Here is a 15841-nt window from a genome sequence, read left to right as displayed (position 1 = left end):
TGGGGGAAGGTTAAGGGAAACGGACAGAGCTTGTCTTGATTCTGAAAGCCATACTGAAGACTTCGCTGTCCAGCTTTGCTTCTCCACCAACACCCCGCAGCCTCTTTTTTAGTGTGAAGAAGAGTTATTGAAAACACAGAAGCTTGCTCACTCTTTCAGTCGATTCTAATAAAGGCATTGCCCTACCTACTGTGTCTTAATGTAGCTCAGGGCTATGTTCACATTACCTTTTACTCTGCATCTAGTGAGCTCCTACTGCTAGATTTTGAAGTCATATTCACACGATGTTCACCATATTGATCCTGTACTTTATTTAAAAAAAATACTGCTGTTTGATGCATATTTCCGTCTTCAAACCAGTTTCAATTCAACTACAAAACTGGATGCGGAGTAAGCAGTGAATGTACCCTATCAAGCCAGCTTCATGAATACAAGCTCTGGGGGTTGTGGAGTTGTAGGGGCAGGGAAACCAAAAAGGTCACGAGTGGAGGATGAAGACACCTCTGCCCCTTCTCTGGTGTGAGCAGTAGCAGGGGGGAACTGACCTTGCTGTGTTTTCGGCCTCTAATGCGAACAGACTCCACGTCTGCCTAACCAACAGCCACCCAGATGTTGTTGGACTACAACCCCCATCCTCCCTAATGCTTGCCCATGCTGGCTAGGTTTGATGGAAGTTGCCGTCCACAACATCTGGAGAGCCACAGGTCAGCCCCCCCCCCCGGTTTAGGTGTTGAAACAGCAACCTGGGCTACTTTTAAAACCAATATATTTATCCACATTATTTTAAGGGGAGCCTGTGGTGCTCCAGATCATAGAACTGTAGACTTGGGAGGGACCATGGGGATCATCTATTCTAGGCCAACCCCATGCAAGGAATCTTTTTGCCCAACGTGGGACTCAAACCCACAATCTTGCGATGAAGAGTCTCGTGCTCTTACCAATTGAGCTATCCCATCCCAGATATTCTTGAATTCCAGGGTTTCTGGCAGGGAGTCTAAAGATGTCAGGGATTTGAACTGGCAGCCTTCTCTGTGCAAACCAGATACTCTGCCACTAAGCTACGAAACACACACAGAGAGAGACTTTTTAAAAAACAAAAAAACAAAAACAAAAAACAGCTCTCTCCAAGTCTGGGCAAAATAATGGGGAGCTGTTTGCCCGGTGGGTTGCTGCTGGTGGTTTTGCTGCTGGCTGATTCACTTCCTCCTGAGTTGTGGGTGTGGAAGGAGGAGGGGACAAAGCTGCCGCCCAGCCAAAAGGGAACAGGTGCCACAGCAGGTAGAAAGGAAGATCAGGAAGAGAGTGGCCAAAGGCGCCTAGTGTCGGGATGCTAACTCCCTTCTGGGGAAGCTGGGGATCGTTTTCAACCCTGGGGCCTGTTGGCTGATGGCATCTTGCATGCTATGCCCAAGAGGAGGTTGGCTGCCCTTGCTGCTGGTAAGTGGATTTAAAATAAAAACAAAAGCAAACCCAAACCCAAACCCACACCCCCTACTCGGCTATTTCTTTGGCATAAAGAGCTGTTCCCTCATCCCTAGGGTTGGTTGTGCCTCCCCGGTAAAGGAAGGATTGCTGGATATAGACCCACTGCATACCAGAAGTGGCCGCAGCAGTGTGGTGTAGTGGTTAGAGCGAAAGGCTAGTATCTGGTAGACCAGGTTCGAATTCCTACTTGGCAGTGAAACTCACTGGGTAGCCCTGAGCCAGTCACTGCCTCTCAGCCTAACACAGGGTTGTTGTGGAGACTAAATGAGGAGGGGGATAACCATATACACCACCTTGAGCTCCTTGCAGAAAAAGGTGGGATATTAATGCAACAAACAAACACACACAGGAATCTGGCTTATACTGAATCAGACCATTGTTCATCTAAGTAGTGTGCACACCCGATAACAGCACCTTTCTAAAGTTTCAGGCAGGGTTCTCTGGTGGCCTTACCAGTGCAGATGCTGAACCTGGGACCCTTTGCATGCAAAGCAGATGCTGTACAGCTAAGCTATGGCTCTACCCCAATGTAAGGCTGGCGTAGGCATCATCTTGCCCACACCCAGCAACACACAACACAAAAGGAAAATGCATTTGGGAGGGAGGAGGAAATACTCAGCCACTAGTTCTTAGTCTTGTTCTTGAATGTGGGGCCGCCGAAGCAGCTAGTTTAAGAGCCAAACTAGATGTGACATTTGATTGTGTAAATGCTGTTAATGCAGTTACTTGGCTGGAGAACTGGATTGTAAAAATGGAGTGATGTGAATTTTGGAGGATGGCTGCGTTTCAGTTCATGTATTGTTCTGGAAAGCACAAATTCAGTAGTTTGTGCCTTTAAATGCAAACTGAATCTCATTTCTTCCCTATCCCTCAACATTTTAACTACTGTTCTGTAGCTGAGAACAGAACTGGAATATTGGCAGGGCAGGATCAGGAGGTAGTTGGGGATGGCACACAAAGAGGAGTGGGTATGTTAGAAGAAAATTAACATAACGGGAAAGTCATTATTTGCAATTCAAAAAATGACAGAAGGACAGAGTCTATTAGCACCACAAAGTGATTGACTGATGCACATATACAAATATCCACATTTTTCCAAATCCATTTTCAAAAATGCATTTTTGTGTGTCATTTTCACAAATATATACACAATAAAATATATGGGATTTTAAAATCTTGCAGCATTCCAAGTTCCAGTGTGTTTCAAAGGTATCTGTTCGTCAGAAGGAATTTCAAATACAGTAATATCCTTAGATTCAATCCTTGCATAGAAAAACTAAGAGAGAAGCATTTTCCACACAGCTGTTTGTGTAAAAATGGCAAGATGTTTTAAAGGGCATGTTTCATTATTATTATTTAACCCAGCCAAGGTTTTACTTTTTAATCTAAATCTGATGAATTATTGCATAGACCACTATACTATTACTGTAGATATATTTTAGATTGGTTGGGGAATCAGTTGTGTTAGTTAATCCATGACAGAGATTGTATTTCTGGCGAAATGTTTGACTTTACATTATCCTTCTATGGTCTAAGAGTATTTGCGTGAGTTTGTTGGTGAAACAGACTGGGGGAGACTGAGGGACATTGAAGATTTCTGATTGTATTGCACGTATGACTTTGTACTACCAACCTTCACACTGTCATTTGGGATTTAATTGTTTTTATTGCAAACACCACCTATTCACCAAACCACCAGATGCTCAAATACACCTGTACAGCAGGTTACAGGTGTGCATCTGTGTACTGGCTATGAGGTGTATGTTACGTGACAGGAATGGCTGAGGAATGGCCCTGAGGAGCACATCGTATTGATTAACATTGATCAATTAGGGCTAGAAACCTGTGTTTTGTTTTCAGCAGACACAGTGCGCCTCCAAAAGCCACATTCAAGCTCTTTAGCCCTGCTGAGGTGTTACTTTTCTGCAGTTAGTGGAAACTGGAATGAAAATGGAAATTTTCCAGATAGCAGATCATGTACCGTGATATTATTCAGCAATGCTCTGTGACCAATACCTATCTATAACATTTTCTTTAAAAGGAAAACAAGGGCCATTCAGCAAAAGTCCCTGGGCAGCTTCAGTTAGAGGTGAAAGGGTGCTGCAGGCTGAACAATTGCTAGAGACATGTATTTGGCATTCCTGCTAAAAAAAACCTAAAGGCTGAAGGCAGCAAAGAAGTGATATAATTGGCACCTTTGCATATTGGAAGGGCTGCCTGGCAGATGATGATGCGCCCAATTAATTTTCTCTTGTGCCACACCAGGGATGATGGGGAACCTCTGATCGATGTGTCAGATCTGGCCTGCCAGGCCTCCCCCATGGCCCAGAAGGCCACCCCCCCCCCAAGTCACCTGCCCCACACCATTTGTGATGTCAGGTGTGGGGCAATCAGAGATGCAGTTCATCCCTGCAGAAGGCAAGATTGAACTCCCACTGTATCACCAAGCTACGCCCTTTCCCCTTACGCAGAAATGCCCACAGTCTCAGCTCACAGGCTGGAGTTTAGAAAGCAGCCATTGCTGGGCTGCTGATCCTGACCCAGACCACAAAATTTGGGTTCTGTGAAAGGCACCCAGGTCACCACCAGCTGCTCATGCCCTCCAACTTGCACTACTCTGGGGATATATTCCAGCACAGAAGGAAATGGTGAGCTGGCTTTTTGCTCTCTCCTTTAAGAAGAAACCAGCTGAAGCGCTGGTGGACGGTCTTTATTGCAGACTTAAAGCTGCAATCCTAAACACCATTACTTGGAAGTAAGTCCCATTGAACCAGTGGGGCATGCTCCTGAGTTAACATATTCCGGGTGCCAGACTTTGCAGGGTGTTATGTACTGAGTTGAATAGGATCCAAAATGCAGCAGTCTGATTGGTCCTAGAACAATAGGATCCAAAATGCAGCAGTCTGATTGGTCCTAGAACAATAGGATCCAGAATGCAGCAGTCTGATTGGTCCGCAGGAGCCACCCAATCCAACTCCAGGTGGAAGTGAATCCGCAACCTGATTGGCCTATAGGAATTAGCCAATCATGTGGGGCCCTTTGTGTAAATAATGTATATAAAGCAGACATTCTGGGGGAACTAGCATTCCTCACTACTATGAGCTGAATAAAGAGCATGAAATCCACACTCAACTCCGAGTATATTTCACAGGATCTATTTATTTATTAGATTTCTATCCCCCCCCCCCATTTCCTCCAAGGACCTCAAGGTGCTGTACGTCTCCCCACCCCATTTTCTCCTCACAACAACCCTGCGAGGTAGTTTAGGCTGAGAGACAGTGACTGGCTAAAGGTCTCCCAGCGAACTTCGGGTCTGGGTGGGGATTTGAATCTTGAGCTCCCAGGTCACAGTCCAACATTCTAACCACCATAACACACTGGTTTTGACATCTATTCCCATTCAAAGTACACAGCGAGCTACACATTACCTTTGCTTGGGAAAAGATAATGCAAGCTTTTGTGCTACACAGCATTCTTCCACGGGATGGATATTTAGGGTGGGGAAGAGTGAAAGGGAATGAAAACAGTCCAGTGTTTACTCAACTATAGCAATATAATCTTTACCCAGACTTCTCTGTCGCCATATGGTGACAGGGCCCCTGGACAAAGCAGTAAATGCAAATATTCCCTCTGGAAATGCAAAACAGTTCTTAAACAAACCCTAGTGTGTTTAGCGCAACCTGGGCTTGACAGATCACGTGGAAGGTGCAGTGTGTGTGTTATCAGATAGGATCAGGGAGTGACAAATATTTTAGGTCCTCCACTGGCACGTTTGGATTTTTGACTGAGTGCAGAAGGTGCCACTCTATCTGGGTAAATTTCCTCCCCTGGATCAGTCCCCGCTTGCTCTCCGAGAGACAGAAAGCCTGCACATCAAGACTTCCCTTTCCCCAATGGCTCTGGGTAAAGGTTGGATCCCGCAGAATGGATCTGAGCCTTGAAAAGTTAAGCAGACAGAGCTGAAAGAGGAAGAGGGGAAAGAGCACAACTCTTCCAACTTCCTCCTCCAGCTCTATGGGCTATTCAAAAAAGAAGGAACCGAACCTCGTCATGACCAAGGGGGCAGTGAGGCAGGGGCCTAGAATGCTTGTGGGTACCAGGGTAAGACCCCCCCTCCCCAGGGCACCATTGCAGCCATGGGTGGCATGTTGGCAACTCCAACTATAGGGAAACATTTGAATCTGAGGCTGTGTACACACCATGCATTTAAAGCACATGGCTTTCCCCCAGAGAATGCTGGGAAATGTAGTTTACCGCTCACAGAACTACAACCCCCAGCACCCTTAACAAACAACTGTTCTCAGGATTCCAGGTTGGGGTGGCGACGGATGTGCTTTAAATACACGTCGCCTTAGAAAGCTGGAGATAATGTTGAAAACCCACGAGGTGGAGACAGGGAACCAGGGGAGCTGAAGCCGCGACGTAGCTCAGTCAGTAAAGCATGAGGCTCTGAATCTCAGAGTTGTGGGTTTGAGCCCCACGTTGGGCAAAAGATTCTTGCATCGCGGGGGGTTGGACTAGATGACCCTCTTGGTCCCTTCCATCTCTGATGATTCTATGAAAGTCCAGCCTGATGGGGGTTTTGATGACGTTGCTCTGAAATGCATGAGGAACGACTCGTACAGGCATCCTACCGATAACATGAGCCAGGTTAAACGGTGTTCGTGGGAATCACAGTGCCAACATCTGTGAGCAAGGCCTTCTGGGAATTTAAAAAACCCTTACATCTTTCACATTATGCCTTTCCCCCTGCCAGGTGCTGCTGCTGCTGCTCCTTCAGCCTGGACAACACAGTGAGTTGCTTCTATGATGATAGCCAACATTTTTATGTCGGTTTTGTGTGTGGCTTTAGCTTTGCAAGGAAATTCAGCAGGTGCAACTTTCTCCAACGTGGAGATGCAGCAATGGAGAGGGGTGCACCTGTTGAAATATTGCCTGCCTGAAAGCTGATGTAAAGGTATTGAGGCGATTACAGGAAAGCATTCTACTGCATGACTACATTTGACAAGTGCTAAAATCCTCTTCACTGCAAGGCAGGGCGATGTGGAAGAGTAGCTACCTCTGAACTCACCAGAGGTCAGTGTTCAACCAGCCCTAATTATATTTTTTCGGACTACAACTCCCATCATCCCTGACTAAGCTGGCCAAGGATGATGGGAGTTGTAGTCCAACAACACCTGTGGACTCAAGGTCAAAGAACACTGGTTTAGATGAACCCTGAAGAGCAAACAGTGCCTTACGTAGAAGTTTATGTAAAGGTAGCTCAACAACCATTTCCCAGGTTGAGAACCCCGATTTGAGAGGGGGGCAATTTGAGAGGGCACTTAACCCTTTCACCACCAGTTGTCCCCCAGCTCCAATATGCCCCTAACCCATGGTTTCCCACCATAGGGTTTCCAGACTGTTTGGAGGAATGAGAACCCAGTGTGAGAAGGGACAAGTGGGGAAACAAAAGAAGTAAGGGCAAGTTAGTCCCAGCATCCTAGTGACTAAACTACACAATGGCCATTAGCAAAGATGGCTTTTGGAAAGGATCAGATAAATTCACAGAGGAATATAGGAATTTTGCCTTATATTGAATCAGAGCACGGGTCCATCTTGCTTAGAATTGTCTTCAGTGACCAGCAGTGACTCTCTTAAGATTTCAGACTTTCGCAGGCTTACTTGGAGATGACTGGAACTGAACCTTCCTGCTGAACTGCAGCCTCTTTCACAAGTAGAGGATCAGTCTATCAAGGCCCACCAGCCAGAATAGACAGAATAGAGCCTCCATGTTCAAAGGAAGTGTGCTGTTGACGAATACCAGTTTCGGGGAACAAACATAAAGAAGGCTGCTGTTGCCTTCGTGCCTGGACTTTCCTTGAGGTTTCCAGCTGGCCCCAGCTATAAATAGGATTCTGGGAGACTAATCCAATCTAGCAGGGCTCTTCTTGCTTTATTAAAAGTATTTTGATTTTGAAGGAACAGCCTCCTTCCTTGGGTTGAAAGAGAGTCATTTTGGCACAGCTTGCTACCAGTTTGTTTCTATGCCTGCTTGGTGTCGTCTCTTGCACTTTCTGGAGAATCTGTGTCCTTGTGTGCATGAGGGTCTTTTAGTTTCAGATGCAATTCTGCATATTTTATTCACAAACTGAATAATCCATAATGGAGATTCAACTTTCTGCATACTTGCCTCTTCCCCCTCTGCCTCGCCTCTCCAAAACAGGCAAAAATAAAGAATCCATAACTACTACAAAGCCATCCACAACAAGTGCAGGTAAGTAGAATAACAACCTTTCTCTGGGCTTCTGATGTTGCCTCTTCCTGCCGTGGATTAATCTGAGATTAACTCAATATCTTCTGAAGCAGGAAGATGAGGAGCTGGTTAATGCCGAATCAGATTATTGATCCATCTAGCTCTAGCTCATGGGTAGGCAAACTAAGACCCGGGGGCCAGATCCGGCCCAATCGCCTTCTAAATCCGGCTCGCAGACGGTCCAGGAATCAGCATGTTTTTACATGAGTAGAACATGTCCTTTGATTTAAAATGCATCTCTGGGCTATTTGTGGAGCCTGCCTGGTGTTTTACATGAGTAGAATGTGTGCTTTTATTTAAAATGCATCTCTGGATTATTTGTGGGGCATAGGGATTCGTTCATATTTTTTTTCAAAATATAGTCCGGCCTCCCACAAGGTCTGAGGGACAGTGGATCCGCCCATAGCTGTCAACTTTTCCCTTTTCTTGCCAGGAATCCTATTCAGAATAAGGGAATTTTCCTTTAAAAAAGGGAAACGTTGACAGCTATGGACCACCCCCTGCTGAAAAAGTTTGCTGACCCCTGAAATTTCTAGCTCATTAGTATTGAAACTGTTTGGCAGCCGCTCTGTTCTGGGGTTTCACGCAATGTACTTCCTCGATACAGAACAGGAGAGAAACCTGTGGCCCTCCAGATATTGCGAAACTATTGCTCGCATCATCCCTGGCCATTGGCTATGCTTGCTGGGGCTGATGGGAGCTGTAGTTCACCAACATCTGGAGGACCGAAGGTTCCCAGCACCTTGTTTACAGGGAATGGCAGCTCTCCAGGGCTTTAGACAGACTCAGGGATTGAACCTGAGTCCTTCTGCATGCCTAGCAGGTGCTCTACCAATGAGCTATGACATTTCCCCTAAATACTGGCCTGAATTGAGGAGTGGATCTGCCACAAACATTAGAAGCTCAATGTTGGAGCTGGTTCTGCTGCAGGTCAGAACAGAGACTCAAAGATGAGCAGTAAAGTTGATTCTTTATTCGTGGAATCAGAATACAAACATAAACCTATGGGCAAGACTGGCCCCAGTAAAGCAGATGCCAAAACTGACAACATAGGCCTCTCACTTTCCCCTAAGTCTCCTCCCTAGCCAGCTGTTTCCCCAGCAGTCTTAAGCTCCATCGGGGAGGGCCTCCTTGTGCTCTTTGCTCTGCAACCTGCAAAGCCCTCCATGCCCTTGGAGACAAGAGAGAAGTGTGGGAATGTTCAGGGAGCCAGGAGAGGATATATTGTTTATTAATATCCTTCCTCACTTGCGCTAGCAAGTTCTATAACTTAGCAGCGTTTTACATTCCCCTTTTAAATGCACAGCGGATAGTGGTTGCAGGCTTGTTTAAGCCTTTCAATATCAGATTCCTGGTAATTTCCCTTATATCCGTCTTCAAAGAATAAACATGCCACAATCTTGTGTAAAGTATATAAAAGAAGTTTACTCACATCATCAGTTCACAGTTGGATCCCTGAAGGCAGACTTAGTTACAAAGTATATATATTCATGTGGCTCTATCCCATATGGAGATAATCCCAGTGTCCTCTGTTGGCTGAGAGCCAACAGAGCAATTTTAGCTAAAAGCTGCTCCAACGATGGAGGAGAGAGAGTGTGCTGCGTGACTTGCCCTTTTGTTACCTGGACAAGTAAGGCAACACCCACCTCTAGTCACATGCAAAAGGAAGTATGTTCCAGCCAGGAAGAAACAGGAATTTTCAACTGGCTGGACCAAACATTCCCCTCCATGTCCACTCTAGGAAAACAAGGAATGTTGTACTTGACTGCTACTTATGTCTCACATCCCACAAGAAGGAGAGCTGAATACAGTAGGACCAGGCGGGGCTAACACCCTAAACTAGCTCCCCAACCACCTTGGTATCCTCCAGATTCTGTTGTTGGACTCCAGTTCCCATCAGCCCCAGCCTGCACAGCTATTGGTCAGGGTCGATGGGACTTGCAGCCAACAAGTGTCTGGTGGACACCACACTGGGGAAAGGCTTCTCTAACCCCTGCCTTCATTTCGTTGCCACCACAGATCCCTGCAAATACCATGGGGAAGTCGGTGGAAACTTTGTCATTGTGTACTGTCCCTTGGATAATGCAAATGTCACAGAAGTTTTCAGAAGACCAGAGGTGATGGACCAGGATCCAGGCTGCGTCAACAGCACCAGCCTTCCCACTCGGTGCCAACAGCATGTGATCTTGGATAAAAACTGTTCCTCACTCACTGACTGCCTTGAGTGCGGAGGTAAGGGCAGAAATCCACACTCCACAGTCTGCGTCAAGACGGAACCCGGGTTCTGCATGCCGAAGGCCCTTTGCAAAGCAAATGAGACTGATGAAAGGACCCTCCTTTAAAAAAATAAATAAAATAAATTTAAACATATCAGTTTAGTATAGTATCAAGATATTTTCTTTCACATGAAGAATATGTAGCTGCATTGTTTTATACTTTCTGGGTGTCCTATGTTCATAAAAAGGTAAAGGGACCCCTGACCATTAGGTCCAGTCGTGGCCGACTCTGGGGTTGCGGCGCTCATCTCGCTTTATTGGCCAAGGGAGCTGGCGTACAGCTTCTGGCGAACCAGAGCAGCACACGGAAACGCCGTTTACCTTCCCGCCGGAGCGGTATACCTATTTATCTACTTGCACTTTGACGTGCTTTCGAACTGCTAGGTTGGCAGGAGCAGGGACTGAGCAATGGGAGCTCACTCCGTTGCGGGGATTTGAACCGCTGACCTTCTGATCGGCAAGTCCTAGGCTCTGTGGTTTAACCCACAGCGCCACCCGCGTCACTGTCCTATGTTCATATTACGAAGTAAAATCATAGAATCATAGGATCATCGTTCTAGTCCAACCCCCCTGCAATGCAGGAATGTTTTTGCCCAACTTAGACTCGATTAAGAGTCTAATGCGCTACCAACTGAGCTATTCCATCTTAAGTCATAAATCAAGCACTGCTGCAAGTTGTTTCCTTTTGTTTTCCAGTGTATTTTTTGTCAACAAAAAAATCTGTATGGCATGAGCAAATATATATTCTCAAAGTGTGGGCCGGGGGTGGGGGGTGGGGAGAGTTTGAGAGCCACTGACTTAGAATCCCCTGGCCCCGCCATTTCCTCTTTCTCCACATCCATCACTTTCCAAACTGCAGACACCCCATTTCTTATTTTTTTCTTTTAAGTGGATTTGTTGTGCTAAGGCAATGGAGTGCTTCGATCTACTTTCTTTCCTCAAACCAAAAGTTTGAGGCTGCGTTTGTGTCCCTCCTGCAAAATAGCGGCAGTCCAAAGGCCCCCTAGAGCAGGCCCCAGTGTTAGGTGCAATGAATTTGGGCCTGGTTTCCCTATAAGGAGTGGTCTGTGGGGTTGAAGTGCTCATTGATTGCTCATTCTCTGCTTCTGGTTCTGAACAGAGCCATGCCCTGTGCAAAAACTCACTCAAAGGGACCAGACCAACCATTCTGTAACTCTTCACTGGCAAATCTCCAACGACTGCTGCTACAAGACGCACAGAGGCAGCGCTACAACAGTCCCTAAAGCCAGCATCAGTAACTGCACAGCCAACATCCCAAAACTGTCGCCTGGGCAGAACTACAACATGACAGTGTTCAGAAAACTGGATGGACGGTGCAGCAAGGAATCATCCATCACTGCCTTCACCTGTGAGTCTTGCCATTACCTTCTACTTGTGGGAAATTGCAGTCAGACACAGCAAGCAAGCTTAGGGCTTGATTAATGCATGAAGGGGTTAAAACCACAGAATTGTACTCCTAGACTCAGCCAGGTCACGCCCCCTCAGCTCTTAGAAGAAAGTTAAGTTTCCTCCTTTCTTCTGTCTTTTTCACCATGTGAGATAGGAGGCACCTGAGCTTGCTCGCTACAAGCTCAGACCACATGCTTAGAGCCATTTCACTATATTTTGTATCCCAAGATTTCTGCCTGTGTTTACTTTTGATGCTGCATGGATAAATGCATGAACATTTGGAACTTTGTAAGTAAAGCATTTATAAACTTACTAAGGTACGAGGTCGGTTCAGTGTTAAGAGGGGTAAAAATGGGAAGCTCTGGTAGCAGACTAAACAGGATGTTAAAAGGTTTAACAGCCTAAATCCCCATGCTACACTGCTGCTTGCTTTTGTGACTTTCTAAAACACTGCTGGGGGCTCTCTCTTGCTGGAGAGTGTGTTTAACTCTGCACTTTGGATCTAGGCATCTCGCCAATTCTTTTATTAATTACCCCACACAGGTGATCTATATCTATTTCCCCCCCACTCTGTGAGCAGCAGCTGAAACCAGGTCTTTGGACAGCAGGGTGGGCATGCTGGCTGGGGCTGATGGGTGCTGGAGTCTTGATGGGCTATGGGTTTTCCCTCCCTTCTCTGCAAGGCACTGTATGTTAGCCGAGGTGTGTGTGGCGATGTCTGGAGCATTGAGGAACAGAGAACAAGTTGTTATCTTGTGTTCTGATAGTGTAGCCTGCTTAAATTTTCTCCTAACTAGCTTGGTTGTGTGCATGCTCATATTGATCCATAAATGAATGTGTGTGTGTGTGTGTGTGTAGTTAGCTATGCAGCATATTTCATCTTATTTAAGCTATGCCCTGCCTTCCCGTTCATCAGGATCCACAGGGCAACTTAGCAGCAGTATAAAAGCAAGCTTTTAAATGTAATTAAACGGCAGTCAGTATTTCAGCATAGCAGCAGTAAACCAGCAGAGTTGGTTAATTGAAGGTAAGTAGTTGAGCTCTCATCCCAAGCTTTACTCGCTACCTGAACAGCAGCGGAAAGAACTGTGAGCCTCCTTCGGAACAAAGTCCCACAAACTAGGTAGGCACTGCTACCGGGGTGCCCCTGTTGTACATAGCCAGTGTCACATAACACAACAAATAGCAGAGGCTCTTCTCAGGTAGCCGTGGAATGATGCTACTGCCATTTCAGTAGCCAAGGGCAGATGATTCACAGGTGTGGAGGCAAGGAATTGGGAAACTGGAAGGTAGGGTGTGTGTGTAGTATCATGGAAATGATGTGGTATGTGGGAGCCCTGGACAGGAGCTCTCCACACTGTCATTTTCTTACAGGACCAGCTTATGCCTGTAGGTCTGCTCGTATCAAAGAGCCTAGAGGGTCCTTCTGTTTCTCCAATCCAGGCCCTTCACCTGTCCCGTACATCAATATACAGAATCACACGGTGGATGCGCTGCAGATTGAATGGGCGGCGCCCAAGGACCCTCATGCCAGCCTCTATAGTTACAAGGTCTGCTTGCCAGTGTGCCGCAACGCCTCCGGAAACTTGCTTTGGGTGCACAACCTGACACCAGGCAAAACATACAACGTTGAGGTCTTTGCCGTTTCTGCCAACAACGTCTCCAGCATCGGGAGCACCAAACAGGCCACCACAGGTAGGCTGAGGCCAGGGGAGAAAGGGAAGCAGCAGCCAGGACCCTGAGAACTTTCCCCTGCTCCTAGTAGATTGAGTCACATAGAAAACGCTCGCAAGCTCCCATATCAGCACCCCAGCCCTCAGCGATCATGCGGTGGCTTGCGGAACAGGGAGGGGAAACCTGTAGCCCCTCAAGACTCCGACTTCCATCAGCCATGAGCACATCGTCCCATACCCTCCAACATTTCTCCAATGAAAATAGGGACATCCTATTCCATTATTATTATTATTATTATTAATAATAATAATACCGCACCCATCTGACTGGGTTGCCTCAGCCACTCTGGGTGGCTTCCAACTTACATAAAAGCATAATTAAACATTTTTATTTTTTTAAAAACTTCCCTATAGAAGGGTGCCTTCAGGTATCTTCTAAAGGTTGTATCATTACTTATCTCCTTGGCTGGGGGGGTCGCATAACTCCATTGCCCTCCAACACCTCTCCAACAGGGATGTCCTAAGGAAATGTGGGACATTCTGGGATCAAATCAGAAACTGGGACAGCTTCTGTTAATCTTGGAAAATGGGGATACTTGGAGGATCTGTCATCAGGACCAGCCTTAGGCCTGAGAGGGATTTGTGGGGCCCCCAATTCTCTAATTTCCCACAGCAACGCTAGGTCAGAGTCACAGTGGGGAATTAAAATGGCCGCCATTCAAATTTCCCACCGCAGCAATAGGATGTTGCGGGAACTCTAGACGGCAGCTCCCAGGCCCAGTCATTCAGTGGTCAAACCACTAGTCAAAGGGGGCAGGGATCAGGATTGGGCCCAGCCGGGGCGCCAGAGCCCTGGCAGCTACCTGAGGGTGCCCCCATTTTGAGACGAGGTGTGAGTATCGTAGGCTTTGGCTTGGAGGGATGTGCTGCTCGGATTAAGGACGCTGGGCTCCCAACATCCGCAAGGCCAGCAGGGGTTGCAGTGGTGTGTTAAGTGAGCCTGCTCTTTCCCTCAGCTCCAAATGCTCCAGAGAATATAAGCATATCGCAGTGCGAGACCAACAGCATCCCTGTTTCCTGGGATCGACCCAAAGACCTCAATGCCGCACACTATTCGTACAGGGTGAGCTGGTGTGGCGGAAAAGGCGCAAACCTGTCGGGGAACAAATCGGTTGGAGTTGATTGCCTCAGCTACAACATCACACAACTCCTGCCAGGGATCCTGTACTCAGTGAAGCTGGCCTCAGAGATTGGTGAGGTTAAGAGCAAAGAAGCCAGCAAATGGGCTCTGACATGTGAGTGCAACTGTCATGGTCCGGCGGGGGGGGGGGGCGGTGGCGGTAGCAATGTGGTTTGGACTTTGGGCAGTGTGGTGTAGTGGTTGGATTCTTGGACTAGGGGTGGGGAGGGAGAACCAGGTTCAGATCTCCACTCAGCCATGAAACTCACTGGGAGATGTTGAGCTAGTCATGGTCACTCCACCTAGCTTTACCTTTCAGGCAAGGGTGGATCAGCTCAGTTGCTTAGAGCCTAGTGCTGATAAGGCCAAGGTTGCTGGTTTGACAGCTGCATATTCCTGCATTGCAAGGGGTTGGACTAGATGACCCTCAGGGTCCCTTCCAACTCTACAATTCTGTGATCTTCTATGAAACTAACGAAGCTTAAGCTTCAGGGCCTGTAATCCTAGAGGCGCCCCAGAAGTGACTTTAGTTCACAGTGCTTAAAACTTTTTGGGGTCTAGAACACCCAGTTTGAGTTGCATGACTCAATTTGATTATTTTTGTTGTTGAATATATTTCAACAATCCCAAAGATCAAGAGTCGGTAGCACAGATGTTGTGGTGTGGCAATCTGCTGTGGAACAACCCCATTGAAGAGAATAACAGTGGTTACCTAGACGTTGTTGCGAAGGGGCTCCCATGACAGTTCAGTCCGCCATGGCTTACAAGGTGGTTGTCAGTGCTTTTTTTCTAAAAAAATTTAAGAAATTCTACACTTAGTGTAGAAGCAGCTGGAGAAAAGAAGTCCCAGGTCCACAGAGAGGAGAGTGGCATTTTATGAGCACACATTAAGGGAGAAGCTGCGTCTAGTCTTTGAAAGACACCTCTGTAAATGGGGGGGGGCGTGGGGTGACTGCTGCTGGGCAATGTCTTTATAAGGACCAACCCAAATGTCAGAAAACAGTGTAAGCTTTTGAGTTCAACAGAACTCTTCATCAGGCTGGATTATGCATAGGTGGCATTGCCTAATTGTGGGTTGGGGGCAGTTCTCCCCTCTTGTAGACTAACACAACAACCTCTGCTTTCTTTGTGACTTGGCTCTCCTGACAAATCTTGCCTCCTCCTTTCAGGCCCCTTGCCCCCTACAGATTTCAGGGTCCACAATAGCAGCCAGACAGAAATTGAATTATCCTGGAGGAAGCCGAGCTCAGCTTTCAGCAGTTTTCTGCTCCGGTGGAAGAACTTGAACGAGTCCAACGACAATGAAATGCGCCTTGGCACTTCCACGGAGATGACTTTGAGAGGCCTCACTCCAAGCTCCAACTACACCTTCACTTTGCTGAGCGTAGCAGAAGGAGAAAACAAGACCGCGTACAGCGTTGGCGTTCTGCAAGAAGGGGCTACAAGTACTTACAGTTTTCTTCGGGGGGGGGAGAATGAGGTGGTCCCATCCTCTCTCAAAAGGGGGGCTTGGCATGCAAGG

General features: G+C 47.0%; 1 protein-coding gene across 2 annotated transcripts in view; it reads left to right on the top strand.

Annotated features, from left to right (window-relative positions):
* The first annotated feature begins 1121 nt into the window (after positions 1–1121).
* The window catches only part of PTPRH (protein tyrosine phosphatase receptor type H), a 31213-nt gene continuing 16493 nt past the window's right edge, over positions 1122–15841 (top strand). For both annotated transcript variants that reach the window (XM_053361970.1, XM_053361969.1), the window contains exons 1-8: positions 1122–1437; positions 6242–6278; positions 7691–7741; positions 9800–10012; positions 11177–11425; positions 12910–13161; positions 14156–14434; positions 15489–15764. In XM_053361970.1, the coding sequence (XP_053217945.1) occupies positions 1387–1437; positions 6242–6278; positions 7691–7741; positions 9800–10012; positions 11177–11425; positions 12910–13161; positions 14156–14434; positions 15489–15764 (1408 nt within the window). In that variant the 5' untranslated portion in view covers positions 1122–1386. The remainder of the gene's footprint in view (positions 1438–6241; positions 6279–7690; positions 7742–9799; positions 10013–11176; positions 11426–12909; positions 13162–14155; positions 14435–15488; positions 15765–15841) is intronic.

The sequence above is a fragment of the Podarcis raffonei genome, chromosome 13, assembly GCF_027172205.1.
Source record: "Podarcis raffonei isolate rPodRaf1 chromosome 13, rPodRaf1.pri, whole genome shotgun sequence".
Taxonomy (NCBI): Eukaryota; Metazoa; Chordata; class Lepidosauria; order Squamata; family Lacertidae; genus Podarcis; species Podarcis raffonei.
The sequence above is the reverse complement of the archived record's forward strand: the minus strand, read 5'-3'. Positions and strand labels throughout refer to the sequence as shown.